We start from the raw sequence: 17,399 nt of genomic DNA on the forward strand, positions 1-17,399 counted from the left end.
TATCTGGAAATTTGAGAAAGCCTACAAAAAGTCTACTCCTGCTGACAGTGTCTTGGTTGGCATTGTGCCGCTACAAAGCTGTTCAAAGCACATTGGGTGATTAACCAAAGCAACTTGCCCTGTTGATCAATGTCTGAGAAATGAAGAGAAATTGGAAAGTCTCGACCTACTGGGGACAATTATAGTCTCTGACGCTGCCTCCTTAGTTCCTGACATTACAACCAGAGTGTGGACTGCAGATCCTAACCTCATGCTATCTGATATGGGGCAAACCTTAAATTTCTTATTTACAGACAAAAAGATATGGATGTGGCAATAGAGAATGTTAAAAAAATAATTGAAAGTTTTGAAATGGAGCACAAAAGGCTTTATCTAGATTGTCAAAATGCAGATAAATATTGCTAAGTTTCAAAGCACAATGAAACAACTGCTGGAGGATTTACATAAACATGTAACGTTCCATAAAGTCACGAAAATAGAAACACAGGAATTTGAAGGATTAGTCCACCAGATGACAGAGGTGTCAGGTGGTGTTCTTAAATGTGGTGGAAAGCCCTGAATGTGAAGAGGGACTTCACCATAAAAATACAAAGTCACAATGTAAGGTAAGCTTATTTTAACCTAATAATCATATAATAAGCAGAAAATATAGCTGATAACTGACAGTTTTATACCAAGCATGGACTCTTACAGTAAAGCTGAGTAACATCACAAAGGCTTTTTATGATGCTAGTCTGTCATCTGAAGTGACAGATCTCAACCCTGTATGAAAAAGAGTAGCCATCTACTAGATGCGCAAAACCTGCAGCCCCTAATGTGGCACAAATATAGAGTCTCACTCAACTCTCATAAATCAATACAGCAGAAGAATTTGTTTTGTGCCTCAAGGTGGTGCTGGATATACATATACAATGTCACAAACAACATGTACAGAAGAATAAAGGAAAATACTTAATTTTCACAAGGGTGAATTCTGACCATCATCACTTTTTTGGAACTTCAGAGATTCCTAACGTTCTCCATATGGTACATATAAAAAAATATAATACAAAAGGATTCCTTAATGGTGTTATAAACACTGTAAATGTCAGTTCTATATAATAGGTTGAGAAAAAGTATCGATCCCGTAAATAGGATATATGCAGTTTGTGCGTACCCGAACTCACATATTATAGTGTGAGGATATTCTCATCTATGTTTCTTTAATGCTTCCGCCCTTTAAATTCCCACACAGAACACTCACTGGATGGGGGATTTGAGGAAAAGATGAAAATATAGCGTACCCTACTTACATTCGGTGTATGTTGTAGTCTGCTCATAAAGGTTTCTTTTATGTATTTCAAAATACTCTCAGTTTGTCACCATATATAGGGGGTCATTCAGACCCGGTCGTTAGCGCCGATGCGCTCGGACCGGGTCGATGGCCCCCCACAGAGCATGCGCATGCGATGGTCTCTGACCATTGCGACCATCACCGGAGCGGTCGTTAGAGCTGTGGGTGTTAACCCACAGCCTAACGATCGCAACAGAGGCGGCCGGTCAGGATGCAAGTGGCCGCCCAGTTTCTGAGCGACCGCTTGCATCCTCCGACCGCCTCTGAATGAGGCCCATAGTCCATCCTCATACAAAAGGAGAAGAGTGGTGTATGTAACTCAAAAAACATTTTTTAAAGGACAAATACAGAACAAACTATTACATGAAAGATAGAAAAAGAAGGTATTGCCCTGATGTGAAAGAGTCAGTGGAGCCCTGAATCCACCGTCTCATACAAACGAAACGACTGGCAATGGTATCCAAAAGCAACCTGTCTGCAATTCATCTGTGATATCTACTGTATATATGTATAGATCTGTCTATTTATCTGGCATTTAGGTTCAAATATGCTTACTATACCTGTTTATGATGTTAGCAAGTCACATGATTGGCCTACTAAAATGATAGATCTGAAACTGTCTGCATTTCTCCACACATATCTCTCTATCTATCTATCTGTCTATCTATCTCTCTAGAGAAGTCATCACAGCAGATACAGATGATAACTGACAGTTCTATACCAAGCACTGACTCTTACACTAAAGCTGAGTGACATTGCAAAGACTGTTTATGATGTTAGCCAGTCACATAATCAGCCTACTGAAGTAATAAATCTAAATATATCTACATTTCACGACAGATTACCATTCTATGGTATTTAGGTTCAAATATGCTTACTACACCTGTTTATGATGTTAGCCAGTCACATGATTAGCCTACTGGGATGATAAATCTCAACCTGCCTGCATTTCTCCACAGATATCTATCTAGCATTATTTTTTATAAAACATTGCAGTTACAATAAATTTATTTTACAAAGTGAGAAGTCATGTCAGCAGACATAGCTGATAATTGACAGTTCTATGCAAAGCACTGACTCTTACACTAAGGGCTCTATCTATCTATCTATCTATCTATCTATCTATCTATCTATCTATCTATCTATCTATCTATCTATCTATCTATCTATCTATCGCTATAGAGATGTCATCACAGCAGTAACTGACAGTTCTAGACCAAGCACTGACTCTTGCACGAATGCTGAGTGACATTACAAAGACTGTTTATGTTAGCCAGTCACATGATCAGCCTACTTACTGTAAGTGATAAATCTAAACCGGTCTACATTTCACCACAAATTATAGCTCTACCAATTTAACTTATTTTTTTTATAAAACATTTAAGGTACTATACAATTCCCTTATGCTGTGATAAGTCATGGCAGCAGATATAGGCCCGTATTCAATATTGGAGTGAAAAAGTCCGTGCTGGACTTTTCGCTCCACATCGGAGCTTCTCTGGGGATAAAGTATCGGGCGCGTGCCCGCTTTATCCCCATATTCAATTTGGAGCCGGCAAAAACAGGAGCCTGCGGAAAGGTAAATATCAGGAAAAATAGGGGAATTTTTGGGAATTCATCCTGGGACCCCCCTAATGATGTCCAGACATGGGGGATCACTGTGTGTACCCCGGTTTAGCCCTGCAGAATGTGTTCTGCATTTTTAAATAGCGGCGGCAGGTGTTTTTTCCCGACATTGAAGAAGTGATGCAGAAGAGCACTTAGGTTTTTTTGTTCATTTTTTTAAAGTGTTCCCATCAAATTTGGGGTACATGAAAATGGGTACTAGCATACTTTTAAGTCCCTAAACTAATATTTTAAAAATTCTGCAGAAATGCACCTGTCACTAATAGCCTATTCTACAAAACACCTGCCGCATACTTACAGAATACCCCCAAACCTATTTTGCTATTTTTAAACACTGTTCCCCAATTATTATTTTTTTACCCCAAAATTAAAATAATTTTTTTGGGGTGTCCCTATTTTTTTTTCAACTTTTTTTTGACACAGTTCATTTTTAGGGGCTGTTCCCAGGAGTGAAGGCTATTTTTTTTTTTTTTGAAGAAAAATAAAAAAGAAGACAGAAATGTCCCTTGATTGGCGCACTAACAAAAAATGTGATAAAATGTAACTTTTATTAAACAATATTAAAATTGTATATATAATAATCTCTCCAGTGAAATATAAAAAATGAAAAAACGTCTCAGTGTGTTACTTATTGAAATGAATAGGTACACCTGCGCGTGTAATGGCGACACAAAAATGGATATTAATAAATAGAGAATCTCTCACAAATAAGTCATAGAATATATGCAAATCCAAAAATAGCAAATAAAAAAATGCATTTAATTGGGACCAATTATATGTGGCATGCTATAACATCCCTATAAGTGGGATAATATTCTGCAATGTCCACTTCATGTCAGAATTGCCATGATATGCATGAGAGAAGTGGCCGTAATATACTCATATACCTAGATTGCCACCTATAGCTGAAATGCACATAGAATCTAATACATTTAACAAAGGTTGACTTAACTGCTGCAAAGCCAACAAATAATTTATAACATCTAAGGGGCTGGAATTATATTCCGTATAGACCGACTAATATACTTGTAATCAGTCAATTGGCTCAATTAATATAGATTTCATATCACAAATGTCATGTAGGAGTAGGAGATTGATATCCTATATTATCACCTTATCCCCCCATATTATCCTACCATGTTATTGAACATTATTGGCTATTCATTAGGCTGCAGGTAAACATGCACATGTGCTGTCTGCAGTGTATTCAGCAAATCTCTGGGAAGAAAGCCAAATATTCAGATATACAATGTTGCAGTATTTTTTTTTTGAGCCTGCACCCCTAAACCCCAATTCTGCACTTTTTTTTGCCATCTAAAACATGGTGAAAACTTATCCCCGTTTTTTTTTCAAAGACTTCGGCGAACAGTCTTTGTAATTGAATACGGGGATAATTGAAACATGCGAAAATGACGTCATCGGCGAAAATTTATCGACGATTCCGACTTTTCACAGCCTAATTGAATACCCCCCATGACGGCAACCTCAGTAACCAAGTCACAGCCACACATGGAAGTCCAAGGGCACCTAAGGCAAAATCCTCAGCGCGTCACCCGCCACCGCACCTGATGTCTGAGCGCACGGGAAGTCAGGGAAAGCCGATGCTGGGGTGAGTAATGGCCGATCCTAGGCTGAACCCTGACACACTGACTCTTACACTAAAGCTGAGTGACATCACAAAGACTGTTTATCATAGAGATGAGAGGTTCATTTTGCTGAAAATCAAACACACCAGAACATCATCTTAGGTCACTTTGGGGGTTTTGAGTAGAACCGAGTCCCAGCTCAGGTATTCCTACAAGTAGGATCTCAGATCTAAAATCTAGATATCGCATGTTGATTGCATGTAAGTTCCTGTTATTGATGTTAATAATACAATAGGAACAAAACCAAATCCACGTTACATGATTTTTGCTGTTTTGATCAAATTCTTAAAAAAATCCAAAGCCGAACCAATACACTTAAGGGTGGTTTTGAAAAAACCAAAACGACGATGATTTAGAACCACATCTGTAGTTTATGATGTCAAACAGTCACATGATCAGGCTACCTGAATTTCACTTCAGACATCAATATGTGTAGCTATCTATCTGTCTAATTATTTATATATCTGACATTTAGGGCCATATTCAATTAATGGCGAAAAGCCGTTTTCGCCAGGTTTTTTCAGTTGATGATGTCATTTTCGCCGCTTTTCAGTTATCCCCATATTCAATTGTTCTGACTTTTCGCTGGTGCAAAAGTCAATGTATCGGGACCTGCGAAACAGTATCACCTATGAATAGGTGGCAAGAAAAAGTGCAGAATTGGGGTTTTGGGGTACAAACTTCCAAAAACCACCCTGCACCCCTTGGACAGTCCCCTAAAGGTATTCTGTGTCAAAATAATTTTAAAAAGTACCACGGAACACCACTTTTAGTTTTGGGGGAGAATAAACAAAACTTGGGGGACAAACTTCTAAACTAGCTAAATAGACTCAGGGGGAGTCCCCAAGTATGTGCCAGGTGTTTTTTCGTTTGCAGGTGGTTGCGGCAGGTGGATTTTTAATGTTTTTTTTAAATTCACATTACCCACATTAAAATATGCTAGCACCCATTTTCAGGCACCCCAACTTTGATGGGACTACTTATTTTTCCAAAAAAAACTTGTTAAATGTTATCCTTCACCACTTTTTCAAAGACGCTAAATAGCAGCTATTCAGACCATTTAAACACCCGAAATACCTGCAGCAGGGCTATTCGGGGATACCCATAGTGAACCCCCATGTCAGAGCATCTTTTGTGTCAGCCTGATTTCCACAAAAAAATTTGGAATTGAATATGGGAATACACGGGTTCGAGCGTGATACTTTTCCTCTCAGAAAACCTGCGATGATGGCGAAAGTCCGACAACAGACTTTTCGTTCCTGACTGAATATGGCCCTTAGATTCAAATTTGCTTACTTTACAAGTTTATGATGTTAGTCAGTCACATGATTAGCCTACTGGGATGATAAATCTCAACCTGCCTGCATTTCTCAACAGATATCTATCTAGCATTATTTTTTATAAAACATTGCAGTTACAATAAATGTATTTTACACAGTGAGAAGTCATGTCAGCAGACATAGCTGATAATTGACAGTTCTATGCCAAGCACTGACTCTTACACTAAGGGCTCTATTTATTATCATTATTTTTACTAAAATAAAGTGAAAAAGGATGTTTTCACACCCATTTCACATTATTTTAGTTTCACCTAAAGTTACTACAGGGCAATTGGTGTAGAATTTGTAAAATTCTACTCCAACCCCTAAGTATCACTTATTTTTAGTAATCAGATCGCATTTCCCATAATTGTAATGGGAAATGCGATCTGTGTGCAAGTTACTAAAAATAAATTGTGAAAAAATACCTGGGGAGGCCCTGTGATAATAACGCCATCTGGAGGTGGCGTTATTCAGGGTCTCCCCCAGTTATTGGACTCCTGCTCCGCTCTAACGTGCAGAGCAGAGCCGAGGGCCGGCCCCAGTGATCAGCTGTGTGGTCTAAACAGACCACACGCTGATATACTGCAAAAATTTTAAAAAAAAAATAGTCAAAAAAAAAATTAACTTACCTGAGTCCAGGGACCGGAGTTCAGGGCTCCGGTGATGTCCTCCCTCCGGTCAGCTGACCGGGTCCCAGTGCTGTATGGGATGTCAGCTGACCGGAGTCATGGAGGACATCACCGGAGCACGGATCATGCAGGTAAATGCAATTAAGGGAGGGGGGGTCACGGGGTGTTCCGCGATCGTGGGGGCGGGGTTTAGCGCCGGGGGGGTAGCAGCGGCGGACGGTCAGCGCATGTGCGTGCACTTGTCACTGTATTTTTTGCGAAAATACCGTGATAAGGCTGCGGTGGGGATTTGCAGGGACATAGCTTTATCGCTAGCTCTGTCCCTGCAAGGGATTTTTAATAAATCCCTGTGATATTGCCTGAATTCGCAATTCGGTAATATCACACTGCAATCTGAATCCCCAATGCGGATTGTAGTAAATAGAGGGCCTGATTCAGACCCGGACGCTATGCTGCGCTCACTCGCATTGAGCGATATTTCGCAATCTGCGCATGCGTATGAGTCGCAATGCGCGTGACCGAACCAGTCATTGCGATGGGAAAGTGCTCGCCCGTAGCCCGCAGTCGGGCCACTATTTTGAGTGACAGATAGTGGCGTTTGAGGGTGGTAACGGGAAGGTGCTTGAAAAGGGGGGTGTGGATGTGCGAACGCAGGCGTGCCTGACCGTCAGAACGGCGTTTAATGGGTGTGTATAATTAGCAAAGTAGCGTCATTACACACGTGAGTAGGTTGTATTTTAGCCTGAACTGCTCGCAATGTTGTGGTGGGAAAAGGCTACCACAAGCACTGCGAGCAGCTCCGATGGCTCTGGATCCCACAACTGCCGGCAGTGGCGGGCTGAGCCGGGGGGCAGGGTGCCATGTGCCCCCCGGGCCGTAGCATCATGCGGGCCGCGGGCAGTCTGCGTCTCTGTGACACAGGCTGCACCGCGAGTGTAGCGCTGACCGGACAGAGGGCCTGATTCAGAGCCGGACGCTCTTTCAGAGCGCTCGCTCTGAATCAGTGCCCGCCTATTGTATTTTTAGAGCGCCCAACTCCCTCCGTGGACACAGCAGCTAATGAGAGTCTGTCTGACTCTCATTGGCTGCCAAAACAAACACATAGCTGGTGGCGCCGCCGCTGCCGGCGTGTTTGTTACTGATCGGCGGGCAGGGGTGGTTTGTTTACTCACAAATCCCCCCTGTGTACGCATATGGTGCTCAGGTGGGTGGCGGCGGTCACATGCTACGTGACGTCCGCGACCATAGAGCTCTCTAGCAGCAGCAGGTCATGGAGGTGGAGCACCGATCAGCAGCGGCGTCCTCCTCCATGCGGCTCCTCAGCCCTGCAACAGGTGGGACACGGAACGGCCGGCTGACAATGGAGCCGGGTGCCCCCTTCAGGACTGTCGCCCAGCGGTAAATTATTCCATTGTCTCCAGGAGTTCCGCTACAGGGGCTGCGTATATTCACACCCGCGATCTGCCAATGTAATGCATATGGTCACGGGTGCGAATATGCGCATGTGCTCGTTCATGGGCACGTTTTGCCGTGACTACATTGCCTAAGATGACAGTGGACACATCTCTATCTATCTATCTATCTATCTATCTATCTATCTATCTATCTATCTATCTTTTTCTGGAAAAATAGTTTCAGGAACTGTGGGTGTGGCTAGAGAAAAACATTTAGAAATATAGCATTTTGAAAAGAAGGCACTCAAAGGGGACTTTACAATAAAACTTATCTTATGGAAAAGAAGTTTTGGCCCAGGACATTACATCATAGTTAATGAGAGGTTCAGGAACTGAGGGGCTGATTCAGACCCGCTCGCTAGGCTGCGTTCGCATGCAGCCAGCCGATGTTTGCAATCTGCGCATAAGTATGCATCGTAGTGTGCAAACTAGTCCATACGATCGGGAAGCATCCGCATAGATAGCTCGCTAGATTGAGTGACAGGACAAGCCGTTTGTGGGTGGTGACAGGGGATGATCAATGAAAACGGGGGAGTGGTGGGGCGAACACAGGTGTGCCTCAGCGTCTTTTCAGACGCGTGCACTTCCTGGACATGAAGTGGGAATGTGGGCATCTTAAGACAGGCTGGTGGGCATCTGCATACACACAGCGATCACACGCTGAGACATGGTCAGCGTGCTAATGCCTTGCTGTGCGATTGCGGATTTGCATACTTTCGCTGCGTGCAAACGCATTTAGCGAGCAGGTCTGAATTGAGCCATGAGTTCCTGCTGAGAAATAGCACTCTATCTATCTATCTATCTATCTATCTATCTATCTATCTTGTATCTGTCCATGTATCTGACATTTAAATTCAAATATGCTTACTATACCTGTTTATGATGTTAGCCAGTCACATGATTAGCCTACCGAAAAGATAAATCTCAACCTGCCTGCATTTCTCCACAGATATCTAAGGCTGGGTGCACACGTAAAGATTTTATGTCCAGCCATCCAACTAGTTGATTGGTTGGAATGAAAATCTGGTAACGTATGGGAGTAACTGATGATCAACAATTTGCTCCTAGATGCCAGAAAACATGAAAATGGTCGGTTAGACAAGTTTGTTAAATGTTTGATCTAAACAATTTGTTCAAACAACAGTTTTTGTCCATTTTCCGGTATTTGGGAGCAAATTGCTGATTGTCATTTGCTTTCATACCTTATCAGATTTTCATTCCAACCAATCAACTAGTTGGATGGTTGAACAGAAAATCTTTTTACGTGTGTATGCACCTTAACATTATTATTACAAATCATTTCAGTAACAATAACCTTACCTTACACAGTGAGTAGAAATAGCTAATAATTGACAGCTCTAAACCAGGTCCTCACTTTTACACTAAAGCTGAGTGACATCACAAAGACTCTTTATGATGTTAGCCAGTCACATGATTATAAAAAAAAAGACTTGGGGCCTGATTCAGAGTTGGGAATAGAGAGAGAGATAGAACTTAACTGTGTACCTGGACAAACCATGTTGCAATGCAAGGGGTGTAAATACAAATTTTTTTTTGGCATGTGGGGTAAATACTGGCTGCTTTTACATGTAGCCCACAAATATTGCACAGCTTTATTATTACTCTACAATTCAGATGTCAGTTTGGACACCTCCCTCCCAAATCTAAATCTCTCTGCACATTTTAAATCCTGCAGTGCAGCATGGTTTCACCAAGATGATCAGTTTAGAGAGATATCTCACTCTATTCCCAACTCTGAATCAGGCTCTTGGTCTATAGTTATACAGATAATAGCAAAACCTACAATACTAATTTTAAACAAAACACGCATAATTTAGTCTATTCACAAAAATAAAATCAAGGTAAGGGAAGGCAACTGGGGGGGATGTACTTATGAGACTAGCAGCCACTATGCCGCCGGTATCAATACCGACAGGAAAATCCCGACAAGGGGCTTAAGATAGGCATCGAAATGCTGACGCCTATCTTAATCCCAACGCCGAAGGACGCCAGCCCGAATGAGGTAAGTCCGGGGTGCCCTTAGCGTTAGCCGCGGGGGGAGGGTTCAGTTTAGGGAGTGTACAGGGGTTAGGTTTGGGGAGGGGTAGGGTTAGGCACCCCTAGGGGGGAGGGATAGACACCACTGGGGGGGAGTTAGGGTTAGGCACTAAGGGGGGGTTAGGTTTAGGCACAAAGGGGGGAGGGTTAGGTTTTAGGCACTAACGGGGAGGGTTAGGGTGCGGGGTGGGGAGGGTTAGGCTACAAAAAGGTAGGGTTAGGGTGAGAAGTGGGGAGGGTAAGTATACTTACCCGACCTCTGTGGGATACCAACCATCGGGATGCCGCTGTCGGTATTCTTCCAGGAGGCATCCCGACAGACGGCATTACATACCCATTCCACTGTGGGCAGATTCTTCATCTGAATATTATTTTTGCAATAATAGCTGCCCAGCGAATTATTTTAATGAAAAGGCAGTCCACAGTAAATGGTATATTCTCATGAATAATCATAAAAGGCTATGAAGTACTACAGTTGCACAATGTAAAATCTCAATATACAGTATACAGGAAATCACTAGACTTAGAATGAGAGAACTTGATAAAGTAAATTACTAAAGTTATATTCAGACTTTGCAAATGTGCTTTTTTGCCTTTAACAAAATAAATATTTAGCATTTCTCAGTAAAGGCACTTAAATGCCTAAACTACTACGTAATAGATTTGAGGAGGACACACAATAATAATGATGATTATTATCACAAACTGAGAGGGTGGGAAACAGAGAGGGGGTGGGCCAGGGGTGTATCAATGCTCGAGGGGTCCCGTGTGCAGCGGGCTACCTCCTTTAGCAGTGCGGCCCCAAGCCCCACACCAAATCTTTTGCCGGTAAAACGGTCCTTTCTCTTCTGCGGCGCCATCTTCTGAAATGATATTCGGGAAGATGGCGCATGTGTACATGAGCACAAAGGCTCTGGCGTAGTGCAAGAGTCTTTGCTTTAACTGTGTGGCGCCATCTTCCTGAAGATGGCACCATGAAAGAAGAGGGATCTACTTGCCGGCACAAAGTAAGTATATTATGAGTGCAGGATGTGTGGTGCAATGCCCCCCTGGACCCAGCACACCCTGCACCCATTATAAATATGCTTAGGAGAGGGCACAAGCACACAGCATATGTGCATACATAAAGGGTGATAGAGAATATATACACTGGGAGAAGGCATTTTTTGTATTTAATGATGGGGAGTAGCAGAGGTGGAAGTGCCTGAGGAGCAAAGGAGATATCAGGAGGCACTGATGTTGAAATTATGGTATTCATCAAATTCCGAAAATTATCAAATTTCGGAATTTGATGCAGTTACTATTCGCCACTGTGAGGTGGCGAATAGCAGGTGAAACTTACCTGTATCCGCGTGTGCAGGTCCCCCAACGAGTCCCTCCGGCGCTCTGCTCCGTCCTCAGGCTCCGGAGGCTGGTCGGACATGTGTGCTCCCCAGCAGAGCACAAGAAAGTTTTGAAAAAAAAAAAAAGTTTTTTTTTTTCCGAATCTGCCATGTGGTCTGCTGGGAAACCACATGACAGACCAGCAGGACGGAGCCGGAGGCTGCTGTGCGGACAGGTAAGTCGGGGGGGGGGGATAGGGGGGGTACGAAACTTAACGCATCTGTAGGCAGTGCTGCGCATGTGCTGGTTTTACAGATGTAACAGCGCATGCGCAGCACTGTTTCCAGATGCGATAAGGTAGTGTAGGCAGGGAAAAATACCTATTTCCCGAAAAGCTGTCATCGCAAAAATGACAGCTTTTCGTAATAGATACTTATGGAGAGGTGGAATGATGGATTCCACCTATAATTAGCTAGAACTCCATGACAGTTCTAAAGCTAATTATCTCCAGAGAAGTTTTACGTTTAATGAATAGGCCCCTCTGTTAGTAAAAAAAAGATTGATAAACATAGCCCTTAGGAGCCTATTCATCAACACTAAAATAACGGTTTTAAGGACATTTTTCTTAATTACCTTTTTTTTTAGTATTCATTAACACACTTAACACAGGAGATATCACTAATATCTCCTGGTTAAGTCCGCCTGCGTTAATTTCCACACTCCCTATACATTAGTACATTAGTATGGGGATGTAGAAATTAGGCTATTCATCAAATTCCAAAAATTACGTATTTTTGGAATTTGATGGTGTTACTATACGCCACTCTCAGGTGGCATATAGTGGGTTATACTTACCTGCTGTCAGCTGGGCAGGTCCTACTCCGGCTTGCTCAGTCACTCCTGGTCCCTCCTCCGGCTGCTGCTGACTGTGGGCCTGATTCAGACCCATTCGCGAGCGCATAGCGCTCGCAAGCGGATCGATGGTGGGCCAGTGCGCACATTGCGCGTGCGCGAGCCCCGGAGCGAGCGCAAATAGCACTCGCTCTGGCACTCGCATCCAAAAGGGGCGGCTGTCGATGTTGATCGACAGCTCGCCTCGTTTGGAAGGCGGGGCAAACGGAGGCGTTCCTGCAGGAACGCCTGCTGTTTGTGGGCGGCCCTACTGACATCTCTCGTGATGTCAGTAGGTAGACTTCCTGCTCTATTAGAGCAGGAAGTCCACTGGGGCTTGCGGCCACAAGACCCTACCGTAAGGGTCTCGTCGCAAGCCCGATGGTCGTGATGGTCTTGACCATCGCGAACATCACCTGGCCGCTCACATAAGCTGCGGGTGGTCACCCACAGCTATGCGAACGGCCAGGAGGCCGCAACTTAAAAAACAAGCGCCCGCCCTGATTCAGAGCGAGCGCTCGCTTTTTGCGAGCGGCTCTGAATCAGGGCCAGTGTTCTCCCGGCAGAACACAGTAAAGTTTCAAAAAATAAAAAATGTAAATAAAAAAAAAAAAATCTTTAGCAAGCTGGGCGGGAGGTCTGGGTCCAGGGCTGCAGCCTGTCGGGGTCCAGGTAGGTGGGGGACACAGAGTTACCGCAGCTATAATCAGTGCTGCACATGCGCAGCACTGATTACAGCTGCGGTAAGGTAGATAGGGAAAAGTATCTATTTTCTGAAGAACTGTCATCGCAAAAATGACAGCTTTTCGGAATTGATAGTTATAGAGAGGAGGAATGATGAGTTCCTTCAGTAATTAGGTAGAACTCCATGCGAGTTCTAAACCTAATTACCTCCATCAATATTTTAGTGTTGATGAATAGGCCCCTCTATCTCTTGCTCCATTCACCCATGTAATATAACTCTGGTGTTCCTAATTACCAAGCCTCAAACCAGGGGCCGTATTGAATTAGAAGCGAAAAGTCCGAGGCCGGACTTTTCGCCGTCAACTGAGGTTTTGCTCCGAAAAAGCATTGTGCGCGTCCTTGCGTATCCCCGTATTCAATTGCAAATGTGCGAAAACGGGACCTGGCGAAATTGAAATTGGCGAAAAGTCCTGTAGATTTTGGGAAATCAGCCTGACACCCCTCTAAAGATGCTCTGACATGGGGGATCACTATGGGTACCCCCGAATAGCCCTGCTAAAAGGTATTTGTGATTTTGAAATAGTCTCAATAGGAGCAATTTAGCGTCTTTGGTTAAGTGGTGAAGAATAGTATTTAGCAACTTTTTTGGGGGAAAATAAGTAGTCCCATCAAATTTGGGGTACATGAAAATGGGTGCAAGCATATTTTAAAGTTGCTAAAGTCAAGCATTAAAACGCACCTTCAGCAAACACCTGCAATCAAACATACACCTCCCCCCATACTTACAGACCCCCCCCCCAAAGGCTATTTCACTAGTTTTTGAATTTGTACCACCGCTTTGATTTTTTTGCCCACATTTTCAAAGTGCTTTTTTGGGTGTCCTTTGTGGGGTTTTTTGCATTTTTTGACACAGCGTCAAGTAGGGTGTCCAAAGGGTTCAGGGTGGTTCCCGCAAGTTTGCACCCCAATTCTGCACTTTTTTCCGCCAGGTATTCATAGGCGAAACATTTTCGCCTATTACATTGCATTGTGTTTTCGCACCGGCGAAAAGACGCTGAAATTGAATACGGGGATAAATTAAATCAGTGAAAGTGACATCATCGGCGAAAAAGTCTCGCCAAAACAGACTTTTCGCTTCTAGTTGAATATGGCCCCATGTAGGAACATCTGTTTCCACATCGTTTAGGCGTACTAAGTGTTGAGTATGCAGAATATTTTTTAATCTATGAGGCCAGTTCTCGATAATAAAGATTCCTTGTTTGCTCAAATGTATTATTATTAATTTTATTATTATTATTATTATTATTAATAATATATTTAGACCCCGTCCTGGCATCCACATTCACTTTACTTTCTGTTTTACGGCCAGCTGCGCATGTGCCGATGTCCCTTTCCCGAAAATCTCAGTGAAATGTAGCACACATGCCGGTTTTCACTGGCCGGCAAAAATCTGGGCGTCTTTTTGCTGTGGATCACTTTTAATAAACCACGAAAGCAGATCGGTCCTTTCAGACGGCACGGACACGACACGGTCGCCGTGTTACAGCCGGGTATCTCAACTGAAATGGAAAGCAGCCGTCCACGGTTTCAATGTTAAAGATTGGAAGAAAAAAAAACATACACACGGCAAAAGCAGCACACACGGCTCAATACCGTTGTGTGTGAAAGGAAAATATCCACTGGAAAAATAACGCCCGGCTTTTTGCCGGCTGGTGAAAACCAGCATGGATGAAATAGCCCATAGGCTACAATGGATTAACGCCACCTACAGATGGGGTTAGCAGCTTGATCACCATGATCGTATGATGAGCCAGTTCTCCTGCTGGTGTGGAACTGCAAGCATTCCAAGAAAGCCTAGAGTATTATGGGACATGTAGTTCTACAGCAGCTAGAGGGCCCACACGGCGCCTACCAGTAGTGTGAGTTGTTGCAGAACAAAGTCTATGCGTGCAACTAACCAGGGGATGAGGCATTGATCCGGCAGGTGGCGCTGTTTTACATCACAAATGCTCATATATCTGTAGTTCGCCTCTAGAGGGCAGCAGAGCAATGAGACCAATCACACAGAGAAACTCAGCTAGTAGGAAAGGGACGGGGCTATGCTGTTAGCCAATCACAGAGGCAGTACCCATGAAGGAAACGGATCTTTTTTTGCATCTACCAATCACAAGGCGCAGATGCCAGCAGTTGGGCGGAGCTTCCGCCGCCAGCTCCGGAGCGAGCAGCTCACACACAGCAGCAGCAGTAACAGCCAGCGACCCGGAGCCGCCTCCTTAGGAAGCCGGAACCGAAAGCGCCGCCACCGCTCTCCCCGCTTCGAGCGGCCAAGTCCTCCGCTGCTGGCCATGCCGGCGAGGGGAAGGTAATGAGCCGCAGAACCCCGGGGTCTCGGCTGAGCAGCAGCACCAAGCAGTACCAGCGGAGCTGGAATGACTGGCAACCCAGGTCAGTGGCGGCCTAGGCCTCGTACTGCTGGCGGGAGCTCAGGGCCAGGCAGACCTGGGGGGGCCTGGTCTGTTGTCAGACAACGGCCAGTGACCTCTCTCGGGTGCCGTGTCTCCACTCTCTTAGGCCTGTGCAGCGGGACAGGAGCCGGAGCCTACTTCATGTGTGCGGTGCCTCAGCCCCCGAATCACATGTGGGAAACATTCCCCAGCACCTTCTTATCTCAGCCCCCACCTCCTATGTCATGTGGATAACAGCCCCCCCAGTATAGTCTGAGCTCGGGCTCCCAATCTCATGTGGACAACAGTCCCACCTCCCAACGCAGTGTGAACTCGGTCCCCCAATCTCATGAGGGCCAAAGTATCCCCAGCACAGTGTGATCTCGGCCTCCACCTCCAATGTCATGTGGGTAACAGCACACCCCAGTACAGTCTGATCTCGGCCCCAATCTTATGGGGGCCATTGCCCCCACCTCCAATGTCATGTGGGCAACAGACTCCCAGCATACTCTCATGTAAACACAATGCTGCCTATAACATCTGAGCACCAAGCGCAGCCCCTAACTTACCTCGGCAACCCTCGTTCCCCCAAACTGGTTTGGACCCTCCCTCTACCCCTCACCCATCACACCTGGGCACCAAGACTCCCCTATCTCTTGTGAGCAGAAAGCCCCAAACCCCCCCCCTTCCCCATCTTATCATAGCACCAAGTCCCCTCAACTAAAGTCTGCTCCAACTGTGTTGTCTCTTGTCCTTGTTTTCTCATTCTGTCACTGAGTTTTCCAAAGTCCTAGGAGTGAGACACTGGAACGTGTACTCCACTCATATGTCTTGTTGGGACATTTGGGGCACACTAGCAGGGGCTGAGGCTCTTATTGATTGTACATTACTGAAAGATTTGTTAGGGAAAAAAGTTATATTCCACTGAATAGACTGCATTCCAGGAGATTGCAATAAAAATAAATAGTGCAGAAGCCTCATTTTGGATTTAATGTGCTCTTTTCTCAAGCTATAAGTGATAAACATACTGTAGCCATGTGCGTGGAATTTGCTGTACAGCTTAGTTATGGGATATTGCAAACATTGAGATACTGAAGCAGCCAGGTAGAGTAAAGGCCCCTACACATTAGATGATATTTTGAACAATATGGCTGATTCCGACACATCAGAACAACAAATTGTCAAGTGTGTAAGCCCTATGTCCGCTCCTGTGGCATAGTCTGTTGCAACTTCAGATCTTCTCTACATGCAGGAAGATCTGTCAATCTCGTTAATGGTTCCCCTCAGATCGTGCAGTGTGTACGCACTGCCGAACGACCAGGCGATATGGTCACATTATATAGTTTACGATCTAACCATCAAATGATGCGAGATATATATCGTTTAGTCGTTTGTTAGATTGCACAGTGTGTTTGCACTAGATCGTTGGTCCGGGAGCTCGGGGGAAATCATTGATGACTTTGCGTCGCTGGCAAGTAGTGTGTACCAGGCATAGATCTGCTGTTCAAAACTTATAATTGCATGTTTTAAGGCTTAATTAAGCAAACATTTTACTGAATGTGCCTTCCTGTAAAAATATCTTGGTTAGTTATAATTTCTGTCTTAAGCCGCGTATTCACTTGCCGATTAAAATAAGCGATATGATATCGTTCAATTGCTCATTAATCGTGCATGAATCAGGCATGAAAATGCCAAACGACCAGTGATACACCCTCCCGCTGGTCGTTTTCGACATCAATCATCGGCTGAACATGCCGGTCAATTTGCCGTTAACGACAGATTGGCCATGTTCAGGAATGAGGGAGAGTGCCTACACTGTACGACATATCATTCAGTGTAGGCACTGCAGGGGAAGAGGAACAACTGTACCATTACAATGTTGTAATCGTACTGTCGTTCCACTATCTGCTAGTGTATACGCACCTTTTAGTTATCTGACACTTTTTGGCTTTTTACAATAAACAAACAAGAAAAATTGTGCGTTAAACA

At 44.2% G+C, this 17,399-nt stretch overlaps 1 protein-coding gene across 1 annotated transcript in view; it reads left to right on the plus strand.

Annotated features, from left to right (window-relative positions):
• The first annotated feature begins 15,206 nt into the window (after positions 1 to 15,206).
• Positions 15,207 to 17,399, plus strand: part of SMG1 (SMG1 nonsense mediated mRNA decay associated PI3K related kinase) — a 243,586-nt gene continuing 241,393 nt past the window's right edge. Inside the window, exon 1 of the mRNA XM_088476176.1 lies at positions 15,207 to 15,411. Coding sequence (XP_088332302.1) covers positions 15,332 to 15,411 — 80 coding nt within the window. The 5' untranslated portion in view covers positions 15,207 to 15,331. The remainder of the gene's footprint in view (positions 15,412 to 17,399) is intronic.

This window comes from Taudactylus pleione, unplaced genomic scaffold, assembly GCF_031769625.1.
Source record: "Taudactylus pleione unplaced genomic scaffold, aTauple2 ptg000184l, whole genome shotgun sequence".
NCBI lineage: Eukaryota > Metazoa > Chordata > Amphibia > Anura > Myobatrachidae > Taudactylus > Taudactylus pleione.